Source organism: Sturnira hondurensis, unplaced genomic scaffold (genome assembly GCF_014824575.4).
Source record: "Sturnira hondurensis isolate 20B ecotype Veracruz unplaced genomic scaffold, ASM1482457v3 Scaffold0013299, whole genome shotgun sequence".
Lineage (NCBI taxonomy): Eukaryota > Metazoa > Chordata > Mammalia > Chiroptera > Phyllostomidae > Sturnira > Sturnira hondurensis.
The window spans coordinates 8,291,901-8,305,872 of NW_028085930.1; the positions used below are offsets into that span (position 1 = coordinate 8,291,901).

Below are 13,972 nucleotides of genomic sequence, written 5' to 3' on the forward strand. Positions count from 1 at the left end.
ATTTTCCACTTGTTGCTCTTCCTCTTTTCCTACTGGTACCCCTATAATTTGGATGTTGGAACGTTGAAACATGTCCTGGAGGTTCCTAAGCCTCTCCTCATTTTTTTGACTTCTTGTTTCTTCCTTCTTTTTTTGTTTGATTGTTTCTTTCTTCCTTCTGGTCCACTCCATTGATTTGAGTCCAGTTTTCTTCTCATCACTATTAGTTCCCTGTGCATTTTCCTTCATTTCGTTTAGCATAGCCTTCATTTTTTCATCTAATTTGTGACCAAATTCATCCAATTCTGTGAGCATCCTGATCACCAGTGTTTTGAACTGTGCATCTCATAGGTTGGCTGTCTCTTGGTCGCTTAGTTGTATTTGTTGTGGAGCTTTGATCTGTTCTTTTGTTTGAGCCATTTTTTGTCTCATCATGCCTGTTACATATGAGGGGTGGAGCAGTAGGTGTTGTTCACCAGGGTGGGGTAACCCACTGGCTGAGTTGTGACCCTGTATGTGGGGGTGGGGTCTGAGGGGGAACAGTGGTGCTTGCTCTGCTCTCTGAATTTCAGTCCCTTCCGCAGCTTCCCCCAAGCCAACTGGGCCTTTCTGGTGCTGGTTCCCAGGTGGGTGGGCTTGTGTACATTCTAGGACCCTGTGGGTCTCTCCAACAAACTCTCCTGTGAGGCTGGGAGTCTCTCCTGGCACCTCAACTCCCACAGGTGTTTTCAATCCATGTTTTGAGGCTCTATTTCCCGACACTGGGAGCCTAGGTTACGCAGTCTGTCTGGCTCCCCAATTTCACCTGGTTTATCTGTGCATGAATTTGGGACTGCCCAATCAGCCAGCCGCTTTGTGCATAGTGCCTCGCTTCACAATCGCCGCCACACGGGGTCTGCCAGTTGCCACCCTGTGCCTGGGGTCTGCCAGCTTCCACCTGCATGCCCAGAGTCTGCCCGGTGCTGTCTTGCACGCCCAGGGTGCCTTGCGTGCTAGGTGCCACCACTTTTTGTGCTCCAACCTCTTGGCCTGGCTGCCTGACTCCACCCACCTGTCCATCTGGATGAATGTATCTGTTTTATCTCTTTGGTTGTCCAACTTCCATACAGTTCAGTTTTCTGTCAGTTCTGGTTGTTATTTTGTTTCTAAATTGTCCTTATTTTGGTTGTGCAAGGAGGCACAGTGTGTCTACCTACGCCTCCATCTTGGCCGGAAGTCCGAAAGATACATTTTTAATCTTCACCGATAACTTTATTCATTTGGATATTTTGAGTGTGTTGGCTGTCTTCTAGGTGATTTAACAATAATCATTGTCAGTTAATGTCTTGATTTGATGGCTATCAACTTCGACTGGTCTGCCAGACCATGGAGCCTCATCCAATGAAAAATCTCCAGGACGAAACTTTGCAAACCACTTTTAACACGTTTGACTGGTCACAGCACCTTCTCCATACACTGCACAATTTTTGTGTGTGTGTGTCAGTTGCCTTTTTACCTTTCTTAAAATAATAAAGCATAATATGCTGCAAATGTTGCAGTTTTCTTCCATCTTCAGTATTATAGTGGCTATGCAAAAATTTATCAATTTTGTTAAGGTTTTCTTAAAATGCACACTGATATGACAGCTGCCCCATTACAGTCTAACAAAATTGTTTTGAATGAAGTTAAAGACAACTAAGCACTACTAGATCCATCTTATGGAAAAAGTCAAACAAACTTTTTGGCCAACCGAATACTTTTCCTTTTATTACAAAAAAATTCTAAAATTTATGAGTTCTAGAGAAATATGCTTTTATAAATTATTTAAAATTTATTCAAAATTTATTAAGTAGTATATGAAAAGCAGTAGTTTCACATCCTAGAGGCAGCTCTTCTGGTTTGTGATTGTGGTTTGATATCTTCAGGTGATTATTGCTGTTACTCCCAATAATGCTTTCATATTGCTATTTGTAGAATTATCAACTTTAGATTTATTTCTCGAATTTTTCCATGCCAGTTTCCTCTTTTTGTTTTTGAGATATAGGTCACTATTTTCAGTGCTTTCGCTTGTTATTTGTATAGCTTTGAATAATTAAACTTTCTTATTGATCCTTTTCTGATTTGGACTACAAGAATATTAGTACCCCTTTCTACTTTTCTTTCTTTTTTTTGATGGTTGATAATTCAACTAATTGTTTGCATTGTCATAGTTGATAATATTTACATTCTGCATTGTAATTATAATAGTCTTTTGTGCTTTGTATAGACTGGTCCTAAAAATGTAAAACAAAATGTACATGATTATGAATGTCTACAGGTTAGAGCCAAGTAGTGGATTATTTGTATTGGCTTCACCACAGTTCCAATGCTGTGACTTCTTTATCCTTGATGAGGATATTTCTAGCGTCTTTTCTGGCCTTTCTCAATTAAGAAATACGTTGCACATTTTAATTTATCTCATATTTATACCATGACTTTCTTGACAGGTTTATTGTTTGACTTGGAGTTTCATATTCCTTTGCTTTTGTTTTATAGAGAAAAGTAATATACCTTCTTCATCTTACCTATAATATCTAGCCTCTTACCAATTTTTATCTGTTTGTAACTACCTCCATTTTTCTTCTTGATAACATTTAAAAAATTATTGGCTTTCTGCTCTAATTTTGGCTAATTAATTTCTGAATCTTTGCTAGGTATTATTTTTTCCCCTTTGAATTACAGGATTATAGCTAGGATTTTGTACATTCCATATATTTTTATTTTGCTAGAGTATATCCTCAAGTAACTTAGAAATGGTTGCATAGGAGGCAGACCTGTATAGTTCTTGCATATCTCAAAATGATTTATATTTGACAGTTTAGGTATAATATTTCATAACTTTGAAAGCCTTGATCTGTTACAGGCTAGCTCCATTATTGCTGAAGATAATCTGATGCCATTCATTCTCTTTCATTTTTAGGGCACCTGTATTTTTCTTTTTGTAAGTTCCTAGGGTCTTGTTTTTTTCTCTTGATGTTCCAGAATTTCTTGATGATTTGCTTTGGTTTGGTGCTTTTCATTGATTGTGCTGGATAGGAAGTGCAATGTCGTCTCCTTGGTGGTTGCTCAAAATATGTTGTTTTTGATTAATTTTATTGTTTTACTCAATGGCATTTGTACTTCCAGGTAGAAAATAATGTAATCCTGTAACGTTGCTTCTCTTTTTCAGGTGTTGCTGCCTATGTTGGCTGGCAGAGTTCCTCAATTCTCAAACCGCTGCTGCAACAAGGTCTTAGTGATGCTGAGGAATTTGTTATTGTGAAAGCTCTTAATGCCCTTACCTGTATGTGCCAGTTAGGGCTGCTGCAAAAACCCCATGTCTATGAATTCGCCAGTGATATTGGTAAGTTTCTGTTTGTCAAGATTAGGATGAGAAAAGTAGGATATGGGAAGAAAAATAACAATTAATAGAGCATTGTAAATTTTCTAGTTAATATAGGGTCAGGTTTTCCACTTTATTCCCATATTGTGTGTGTATGTGTATGTGTATATATGTGTCTCTGTGCACACACTCATTTGCATGTGTATGCACACATGCTTGCATGTGTGTGAGAGATAGGCAGGCAGGCAAAAAGAATCAATTGGTTCTCCAGCCCAGGTTGGGAAATCTCTCTTTTTTTAATCCTTGCCCAACGTGTGTGTGTTGATTTTAGAAAGAGAGGAAGGGAAACAGGGAGAGAGACAGAAGCATCGATGGAAGAAACATTAATCAGTAGCCTCACAATATCTGTCCTGACTGGGGATCGAACCCACAGCCTTTTGGTATAGGGGACAATGTTCCAACCAACTGAGCCACCTGGCCAGGGTTTTTTGTTTTTATTTGTAGTTGTCTTTGTGATCCTTGAAAAATGAAGACTTGTTTTGTTAAGCATACAGTGGATAGAGTCTTTTACTGTCTGAGGAATCCACTTATTTGGGGGGGCACTGGACTACTCATCAAATTGAAATTGGATGTGGAAGATTGTCTGTTTTGTGTGTTTGGCAGTTAGGAACTCTTAGTATTGAAGTTACCCCAGTTAGTAATTTTATCAGCCAGTGAAAGGAATTAATTACTTTACAGTACAGGGATTGCCTGTTTACCTCAACTTAAAATTGAGAATGAGTTCAAGCAAGTCAGTTTGATGCACCTTAAAACTAGGACTGTCCGAACTGTTCGTCTTCCCGTCACTCTACTTTGAGAAAGTGGACAAAGTAAGATTGCAAGTTGGCTCTCTCCACGGAGGATGTGAAATCTTAGAATACTGCCTCTAGATAAAATACTTAATCGCTGCTAAACATGCCTTGTTGAGGAAAATTAATAGAAACCCCAAATTGGTTAGAATTGGTTAATAGTTGTTTTTTTTGAGGTACTCTTCAGAGGAGAGAAAGATAGAGGAGTTGATTATTTTAATTGTTGGGAAACTAGATGGTAGAGAGCAGGGGTGTATAAAAATTTCTGGAAATTTTTGGAAAATTCATGTCTGAAAAGACATGAATGTAGCTTTAAAATTTTTTTGTGTGTAAAATTTAAGTATATGTAGGTTTCTTATTCTGTACTTTAATATCTATAATCCTTCTTTTAGTTTATGACTAATTTGGTTTGAATTTTTTGATTATTATTTTTAAAAGAATTACAAATTTAGTCCTGGCTGGTATGGCTCAGTGGATTGAGCGCCAGCCTGCAAACTGGAAGGTTTGCTGGTTCCATTCCCAGTGCCGGCACATGCCTGGGTTGTGAGCCAGCTCCCTAGTTGGAGATATGCAAGAGGCAACCGATATCTCTTGCATACTAACTAATGTTTCTTGCCCTGTCTTCCTCCCTTCCTTCCCCTCTCTCTAAAAATAAATAAATAAAATCTTTAAAAAAATAATTAGAAATTTAATAGAAAATTGTTAAATTTATGATGATTGTAAAATCATCATAAAAATCCTCATTACATTGAAATGGTTTTGATGTTTTATATGAGCTACAGAGTTTTGAACCTTGAGGGGCTTGTTGTTTCTTTTTTTCCCATTTAAAAGAAACTAATAATCAAAATTATTAATATTGTAAAAAACAAAATATGTTAGAATTGATTTTGAATTTCTAGTCCTATTGTATAGTAGAAGGCAGATATAGAAAGCACCCATTTTCATGGTAATATTAAAATGTATTGTGTTAACACAAGCATCTTGCTACCTGGAATATTTTCCTGCTCATTCTCATTTTCTGAATTCTAATATTGGTACCTTTTTTTTCTGTAAGAGTGACATTACTTTCCAAGAGTTGAATTTTTCTTGCTTTTTACTTTGATTCTCTTTATTTTAATTAATAACTTCTGTATATAAATATGTACTGATAGCATATTTAATTTTACATAATGTATTTCTTCTGTTGACTAACTATTTGGGAATTACTTTTGCTATTTAATGTAGCTTGTAACTGGCATTTTATCAATGGCCAATCATTTTTAAGCACAAATCATCATACAGAGAATTTCCTACCCTTTCTGTTAAATTTTGTAGAGGTTACTAGGCTCTGCTGTTTCTAGTCATTGATCACAGGATGAACACATGGAGTATTCATGTATCTTTAATTTTACATCAAAATAAATTATTATCTTTAGTTATAGAATAAATTCAGTGTGCTACAACCCTTTGGATGGGGAACTCTTTGAACTATTATTGTAGCACTGAATTTAGGACTAGCTATGAGGAAAAAGAAGAAATATTGCTTAAGTAAACAATCATTTATTGGCATTTTAAACTATTTAAAAGGAAAAAAATGGTTTTTAGTGACTTAAAACACCTACTAAAGCAAATGATAAACTGTACACATCGCTGTGTTAGCTGTGGTGGTTCTTAAAGGGAATGGCGATGGGAGCGATGGTGATTATCATGATTTTTTGGTAGTTCTTTCAAAAATTGTATTCTTTCCACTTAGATATTCTGAATATTCACCTTTCCCCATGCCTGTCCCCGGCTGTGTGGAGTAAGTTGGGTGGAGAAGAGATTGAGTACAGTGTTTTACAGGAAATCCTCTTGATTCTGGTTTCTAGTTTTTTGAGTGTTAAGGTTCTTTGTATCTATCAGCTACTTATCGATACAATAATGCTATATAACAGTCAGCCACAAATTCTCAGTAAATGCTCCATTAAATTTCTTATTATGCATCTGTAAGCTGTGTGCATTAGGGTTTGCACCTCCAGGTTATCCGTGGTGACTGTGATCGATCTGCCTCATTCTGGAGTCATGTTCTGGGTGATGGCAGAAGCAAGGGAGCAAGCCTGGCCATTCGAACCTCTGTTTGTGTTAACATCCCATTGGTCAGAGCGGGTAATGTAACTGAACAGAAGCATGAATGAATACAAGGCAGGAGTGTAATACAGATAACACAGAGAATTGGCACCATACTTCAGCATCATACAGTGCCCAACTCCTGCCAGGTCATTTGGGGTTTACTTACTTTTTGGAGGTTTTTCAGTGTTTTTCCATTCCTTGTTTTTCCCATTGTCAGAGGGAAATTATTAGCTCTCCCTTGCAGGAGGTATCAGAGGCTGCAGGATGTTTATGAAACAATCAAAATCTCCATGTGCAATGAAAAGAGTTGGAATGGGAGAACTTCGAAGACATATTTTGAAGAAGTTATTTTCTCCTTCCCCTTTTTATACTATAATATTAGCATGTGACATTGTTCTTATTTCTCTGTGGGCATGAACGTTTTATAAAATTAATATGCTCTAAATGCTGATGTTTTTGCATGCTCAGAATTAATACAATTTTTTTTTTGTTCTTGGAAGTTTGAATTTTATTCTGAACCTATGTTTAGTTGAAACCACTGGTTTTTAGGTGCAGTACACAAAGTAGTTAAAAGGGGTGAAAAGGTATTTAATTCCCTTGTTTGATCTTACATTTTAAACTCCTCGAGAATGGGCATTATGTTTTCTGCTTTTTAGTTTTCATTTATAATGCCTGTGATGTATTAGATTTGATCAGACCTTTTAATTAAAAGGAATGTCAGGTAAAATTGTTTCCTTAATCTTAATGCTATGACTTAGAGAAGAGACAGCTTACTCATTTCTTTGCTCCTTATGTGGTAGAGGATGTGTCCTTGGACTTCTTTGGGGAAGTGGAAACAGGAATAATAGTTTGCTAGATAGTTTTGGGACTTTTTATGTCTCTAGTAGTTTTTAATCCAATCTTTTAAATGAGTAGATGCCCACCTATCTTCAGCCCTGACTAAAAACTATAAATTTAAATTCTCAGAAAGGAGGTAGCTGTTTTTATTCTTTTATGGTATTACGGGATTTTATGATAGGGAATATTATATTAGTATGTTGACTTGGTTGAGTTTATGCCTCAGGATAATTGAGTGTGTGAGGACACCTGAGAGTAGTAACACGTGGTATAATCTTTACTATCAGTTGTGTTACAAGGTGAATATTTGTTTATCATGACAGTGTGAAACTGTTTGGGAACATGGTTTAATCCGTTCCTTGTTTTCCTTCTCCAGCCCCCTTTCTGTGTCATCCCAATCTGTGGATACGCTATGGTGCTGTGGGCTTCATCACGGTGGTAGCTCACCAGATAAGCACAGCTGATGTGTACTGTAAGCTGATGCCTTACCTGGACCCCTATATTACTCAACCAATAATACAGGTACGCTTGTTTCAACTTGGAATCAGTCCTCCCTCCAAACTGCATTTAAAAAACGGTTTAGAGATTCCCTTTTTCATTTAAATTGGGCTAGAGCGAGCTCTTTCAAGCTAGTTAACAGAACAGACACTTTTGAAGGTGAGAAAAGTTCAAGAGACTATTATGTTATGTATCATGTAATGCATAATATAGCACCCAGTGATTCCTAGTTTATTTTCGTATGTGAAATGTTGTAAAGCTCTACAAAAGAAATACAGCAGAAATGATTATTAATGGACCTCTGCTTTTATTTTTAAAAGTGTAACAGATTTTAGTCCAAGTGAACATTTATAATAAATTATAAAAAGCCAAATGCTTGTTTTTTGGGCCACTGTTTGGTTCTGGTTTTCTTTTTTCTTTTTAACTCTAATGATGACAACCCCTCTCGCACCCAGCAGAATAGCACTTGAGGAGGAGCTCTGGGTCTTTGCTTTGCACCAGGCAGTGGTTTACCTGGTTTGTCAGTGTTTATACCTTTTATCTTGCTGCACAGCCAACTATCAAAATAGGTATTTAAATTGAGTGCACTGTTGATAGATAGTTCTGGCTGTTAAAACATCGTGAAGTATACTATTTTTACTAAAACTCTGTTTCTCTTTTGCAAATTCACATGTTTCTGGCTTTCTGCTACTTACATATCCCAGTGTACCTTCCCTTTTCTCGGAGAAAGTGGCCTTGGTTCTCTTCTGGAAATGAGGAGGATTTGGCTGTACTTTCAGCTCTTACTTTTCCCCATAGAGTCATCCATTTTTGGAGATCATCATTCTTTACTTTATAGTTTGTAGAATTTTTTATTTTTACTTGAAGAACAATTTATACATGAAAGAGGGATAATATTACTAGAAAATATGCTCCCTTTTTTGAAGTTTATTAGTTTCCTTGAAAATTAGGTCTAGAGATTCCTACTACTTTTGACCCCTTATTCCAGGGGCGTCAAACTCGTTTTCACCGGGAGCCACGTCAGCCTCACGGTTGCCTTCAAAGGGCCGAGTATAATTTTAGGACGATATAATTGTAACTGCTCCTTAACAGCTAAGCGAGAGCTCAACGCTGCTGCTGGGTAGAAACAAGGTGCTGGGCCGGATAAAGCAAGGTGGAGGGCCTTGTGTTTGCCACCTGTGACCTATACGATTTAGAAGTTTGTTTAGAAAATGTTTTTATAACACAATGTGAAATGTCTCTGGAATTTAAGAATTACATGCATTTTTGTAATAACTTTTAATTGTGATTTATTATTACAAATCTGACATATAAGTGGTTTGTTAGAAATCTGTACCATTCTGTTTTCTCAGAAATTCTTTTTAATTTTGTTTTTGTTTTTATTATTGCTTTCTATTTTGCAAGGCCAATATCAGGAGGCTAATTATCCATATGTTTCATAAATCATACCTTTCTACAGTTTGATTTAGACAAAAGATACCCTTGTGTGCTGGTTTCCACTGGCCAACTCACCAGATAGTTAAATATATCTAAAGAAAGTCCTCTTGATTGCTGTTAGTAGTGTTCATCCTTTTTATTACAAATGCAGTGACAAGGAGAGTATTCTCGAGGATAATAAAAAGAAGAGTTTTATGAAAACTCTGCGTAGAAAGTAATGTGTTTTTAGAAGTAGTTGAAGCTGCTGGGAAAACGTGGTGGCTGAAGGGAAGCCCCGTGACTACTGAGCATCTGTTCAGGATCAGTACTTCTTGGCCTTAGACCTGGGAACTGCAGGCACTCCTTAGATCTAGGAAGTCTTCTGACATTTTGGGATCTAGAAAAATCTTTTTCATTTCCCAACTGTTTTAGTCTAGGTATTTATTATTAGTCTTCCAGTATCATGGACACAAATGTGTGCTCAGATGCTAACAATAAAAAGAAGAAACACCTTAGCTCTGTGAAGGTCACTAGTATTCTTTTTTTCTTCAAAGCGAAAATTGCAGATGTTTGTATCTTACATTTTCATAGAAAATAAATACCTATGTTAACTTCGCACAGGTTGTATCAGATGTGAAAGTAACTGTAAAAGTGTTGTATTTTTGGCTGATTCTTTTTATTTTTCTGCTACAGATTGAAAAAAAACTTGTTCTACTCAGTGTTTTAAAAGAGCCAGTAAGTCGATCTATATTTGATTATGCTTTGAGGTCTAAAGATATTACTAGCTTATTCAGACATCTGCACATGCGTCAGAAGAAACGAAACGGGGCTCTTCCTGACTGCCCTCCGCCCGAGGATCCTGCCATTGCACAGCTTCTGAAGAAGTTGCTCTCCCAGGTTGTACCACCTTCCTGAAGTCTTACTGTTAAATGTCCATTTCATAAAAACACTAAAGCATCCATTTAGCTATTACAGATATTTTGGTTTGCTTCGGTTGCATCAGACTAAGGAAGTAAATAAGTCTGGCAACTGTTCAATGCCTCTGCTTTGGTTCCTAGGAGGTACTAGAATGGTGAGAAGTCATTGAGTTGAACTGAATGAGGGGTCAGTTTCTTTGGTGATTGCTGGCTGTATAAATGAGAGACAGAGTAGGTATAAGCTTTGATTTAAGTAATGGTCTTGTTTCATTTTCATATTTCACTAAAAACAGTGAAATTTAATTAGAAGAAACATTACAAAGCACAGATACAATCCCCAAAATTTCTGATTTATTTCAGTCCAAATTCAGAGTTTTCACTGCATGCAAACAGCTGCAGTAACTGGGATTCATAATGCATCTTAAATTGAACAGACCAACAGTTTACTGCTATATCTTAAATGCCTTTGAATTTGGATCAGTTAAGAAATCTTATTAGAACTATAAAGTAATCTGTGTGTTATACTTGGTATTAGTAGGACCTCTTTAGAAATATTAAGTCTAGATTCAGCATCCTGTTTTAAGAGGGATGGGTGGAACCTAGAGATTTCAAGATAGGAAAAAATGATTAGAAATAAAGAATACAGTTTTTGAATAAATGCTTCATGAGTCATAAAGCGAACTCTGAGAGACACCCTTAATGACTGGCTTTAAGTCTGCACTGTGTTTGGTTAAAAGAATGCTTGTCAGTCATGTCTTGTCTAATGAGAAAAGATGATAAGAAAATGCTTCAGTTGCAAGAGAGAATTTGATTAGTTTTGGGATGTCAGTCTTTTTGCTTATTGTACTTGTCACTGAATGTCCAGTACAGTTTGATGTCCAAACGTTGGTTTGAGTGATTGAACATGTGAACAGTGGCCTATGGGAGGCCCGTAAATAACCATTTTGGTTCTTGTAGGTCTAAATTTTGCTGGAGGCTAGAGCTGCTTCTGAATGTCCCTTCCAGGCCCGAGGTTCTTTTTCCTATATATTGGGAGACTTAATTTGATATGATTTGAATTGTTAAAGAGCTCTTTCTTTGGGTTTTCTTTTAACCTTGGCTCTTGTAGTAGATGTATTTTATATTTTAGAAAGCAAAATACGGAAAATTGGATAGTGAATCATATTTTTTTGTTGTTTCTCCTAAGTAATTCTTAACGAAAAGATTTTAGCATACAATGAAAACCACCCCAATTTAGATATTTCTGTGGCTTGGATGCTCTGATTCTTTGTAGATCTCTCCTGCAGACCCTGTATATTAAATTAAAATCCTCTGTACTGAAATTTCCTTTTCATTGTAAGTCATTAGTTACTTCGTGGAGCCACTGTGGCCTCTTGTTCTTGCTTTTCTTCTTGCTCTGGGTGTAGGTGTTGCCACTGGCGTGGGTGAAAGGCCACAGGGAAGGAGCAGTTTCCACAGCCTTGCTACTTCCTGCTGTTCTCCCCAGTCTGCCGTTGCCCCTCCCTCAGTGCCAGCCTCCAGGAGGAAATCGCTGAAACTCGCTGACTTCTGTTCCTCTGCGTGTTTCCTCGATGTGTTTCTTTGTCTGTCATTTATCCCGTCCTGTGCATGAGTGGGGAAAAAGGAACATGTAATCCTCTGGAGTTTTTTTTCCTGTTAATAATGGTTTTAGGAGACTCCTAAGGGTGAATACTCTGTTTCAAGGGACAGGGGCTGCTAGTAGAAGGAAGAGCAGCCAGGATCTCAGAGATCCTCAGAAGTAACAGCAGAAAAACACCAGCTTTCATTTTTTGAGGACCTGTGAGTTTCCCACTGTAGCTGGTACTGTCTGTAGTTTCTGTGTGTTCTTAAAATGAACTTGAACAACAGATGTTATCCCCATTTTGTTGATAGGGAAGCTAAGAATCAATGAGGTCGCTAACTTGACCATGTTCACACAACTCGAAGTTTCAAAGCTGCGTTTTAAACCTAAACCTGGCTCACTCCAAAGCCCATGCCCCTACACCGTGCCCTCTGGCTTCACAAAGTAAACAAAGGGCAGGGAGCTGAGGCGGAGAAGCTCGAGTGGGTTTCGTGTGGACTCAGGGAGACGTCCGTGTGCAGCTCATCTCTTCCAGCCTCTTGCCCGTCTTCTCTTTGCCTTCACTTCTTTTGGTCCTTGTACCCCCTGAGTTTTTTGGGGTTACTAGTAGAATTGAGTCCTTCCTAACGTCAGGGCTGTTAGAGGGGAATGGCATGTCGATAGCCTCCAGAAGTGGAAATTCTGAGCACTTGTACAGAATTCTTTTTTAACTTTTTTTTCCTACAGTGCTCTTCTCTACAGAACTACCCTTAAGATATAGCGTGGGTAAAGTAGGTCTTTCTAGATCAGCCTGCCACTGTTTCCATGGGAAAATATGTTCAGAGTTCCAGATAATAGATTTAAAGTACACTTTTGGAATATTCCCCACATGGGAGCTGGAATCCGTCGTACTGCACATTTTCAGTAGGCTCAGCATCTGGAGATGGCACATGGCAGGCCGTTTCAGGCAGCTACAGGAGCGCCCAGTGCTATTCCTGTCTGTTTGATCAGGCACTAATACAGAATACAAAGTGAGTTCGCTCCTTATTTTAAAAGTGACAAATACTTTACATTTTAAACTTTTTAATGATTTTTATTCTAATACATTTTGACTGTGAGTACATATACGAGGTGGAACATTGGAAAGGTATAAGAAGATATACAATTTGTAAGTTCTCCTCTAACCTCTGACCCTTAGCCACCCAGTTTCTTTCTTTCCCTGTGGGTGGGAAATTTATGTTGTTGGGTGCTGAACTCCCTCAGGTAGAATTAGGTTTGTTCCGTTGCACAGAGTTACTTGGAGTCAGTTTGATCCTTTTAAGCCTTGCCTTTAAGCTTTGTTAGCACAGATTCAGAGCAACCTTCGGTTAATGGCCAGTTTAGTCCAAATACCAAGGGCTTCTGAGGACATGCTGTTTTGTGAAGTAAGAGGTCCTTTCTCTTCTGGCTGGTGGGAACATGAATGGCTGCCACTCCTGGGTGAGATCTGGGGATTGTTTGGCTCACTGCTTTCTCGTTGCTCTTCCTGACCTCAGGTAATTTTCTCTCAAACATAAGTTGTTCAGCAGAGGCGTATACGTTGGAGACACTGTGGGTTCCATCAGGCCATTGCAATAAAGCAAATGTTGCAATAAAACTGGTCTCACAAGATTTTTGGTTTCCCAGTACATATAAAATTTGTTTACACTGTAATCTATTAATTGTGTGATAGCATGATGTCTAAAAAATGTACTGTATACACCTTAGTTAAAAAATGCTTTATTGCTAAACAATGCTAAGCATTATTAGAGCCTTCAATGAGTTGTAATCTTTTTGCTGGTGCAGGGTCTTGTCTCGATGTTGATGGCTGCTGACTGATGAGGGTGGTGGTTGCTGAAGGTCGGGGTTGGCTGTGGCCATTTCTTAAAATAAGGTAACAGTGAAGTTTGTCACAGCAGTTGACTCTTTCTTTCACAGGTGGTATCTGTGGCCTGTGATGCTTTTTGGTAGTGTTTTACCCACAGTAGAACTTCTTTCAAAATTGGAGTCAGTCTTTTCATCCCCTGCTGCTGCTTTATCAGCTAAGGTTATGTACTGTTCCAGATCCTTTGTTGTCATCTCAACAGTCTTCACAGCATCTTCACCAGGACTAGATTTCATCTTAAGAAACCACTTTACTTGCTCATCCATAGGAAGCAACTTCTGATTCATTCACGTCTTACCATGAACTTTCAGTAACTCAGTCACATCTTCAGGCTGTACTTGTAGTTCTCTTGCTGTTTCTACCACCTCTGCAGTTACTTCCTGCTGTTGATACGGTTTCCCATGAATGACCTGTGTCTCTAATGGCATCTAGAATGCTGAAATCTTTCCAGAAGGTTTTTCAATGACTTTGCCTAAATCCACCAGAAGAATCACTACCTATGGCAGATGTAGCCTTCTGAAAGAATGTACTTCTTAAATCGTAAGACTTCAAAGCTGAAAGGGCTCTATGGTTGATGGACAGCAG

The 13,972-nt window shown here is 38.0% G+C and overlaps 1 protein-coding gene across 8 annotated transcripts in view; it reads left to right on the plus strand.

Moving 5' to 3' along the window:
* The window catches only part of PIK3R4 (phosphoinositide-3-kinase regulatory subunit 4), a 68,675-nt gene that overhangs the window by 23,254 nt on the left and 31,449 nt on the right, over nucleotides 1-13,972 (plus strand). For all 8 annotated transcript variants that reach the window (XM_037061309.1, XM_037061306.1, XM_037061300.1 and 5 more), the window contains 3 exons: nucleotides 3,167-3,340; nucleotides 7,469-7,614; nucleotides 9,700-9,903. In XM_037061309.1, coding sequence (XP_036917204.1) covers nucleotides 3,167-3,340; nucleotides 7,469-7,614; nucleotides 9,700-9,903 — 524 coding nt within the window. The remainder of the gene's footprint in view (nucleotides 1-3,166; nucleotides 3,341-7,468; nucleotides 7,615-9,699; nucleotides 9,904-13,972) is intronic.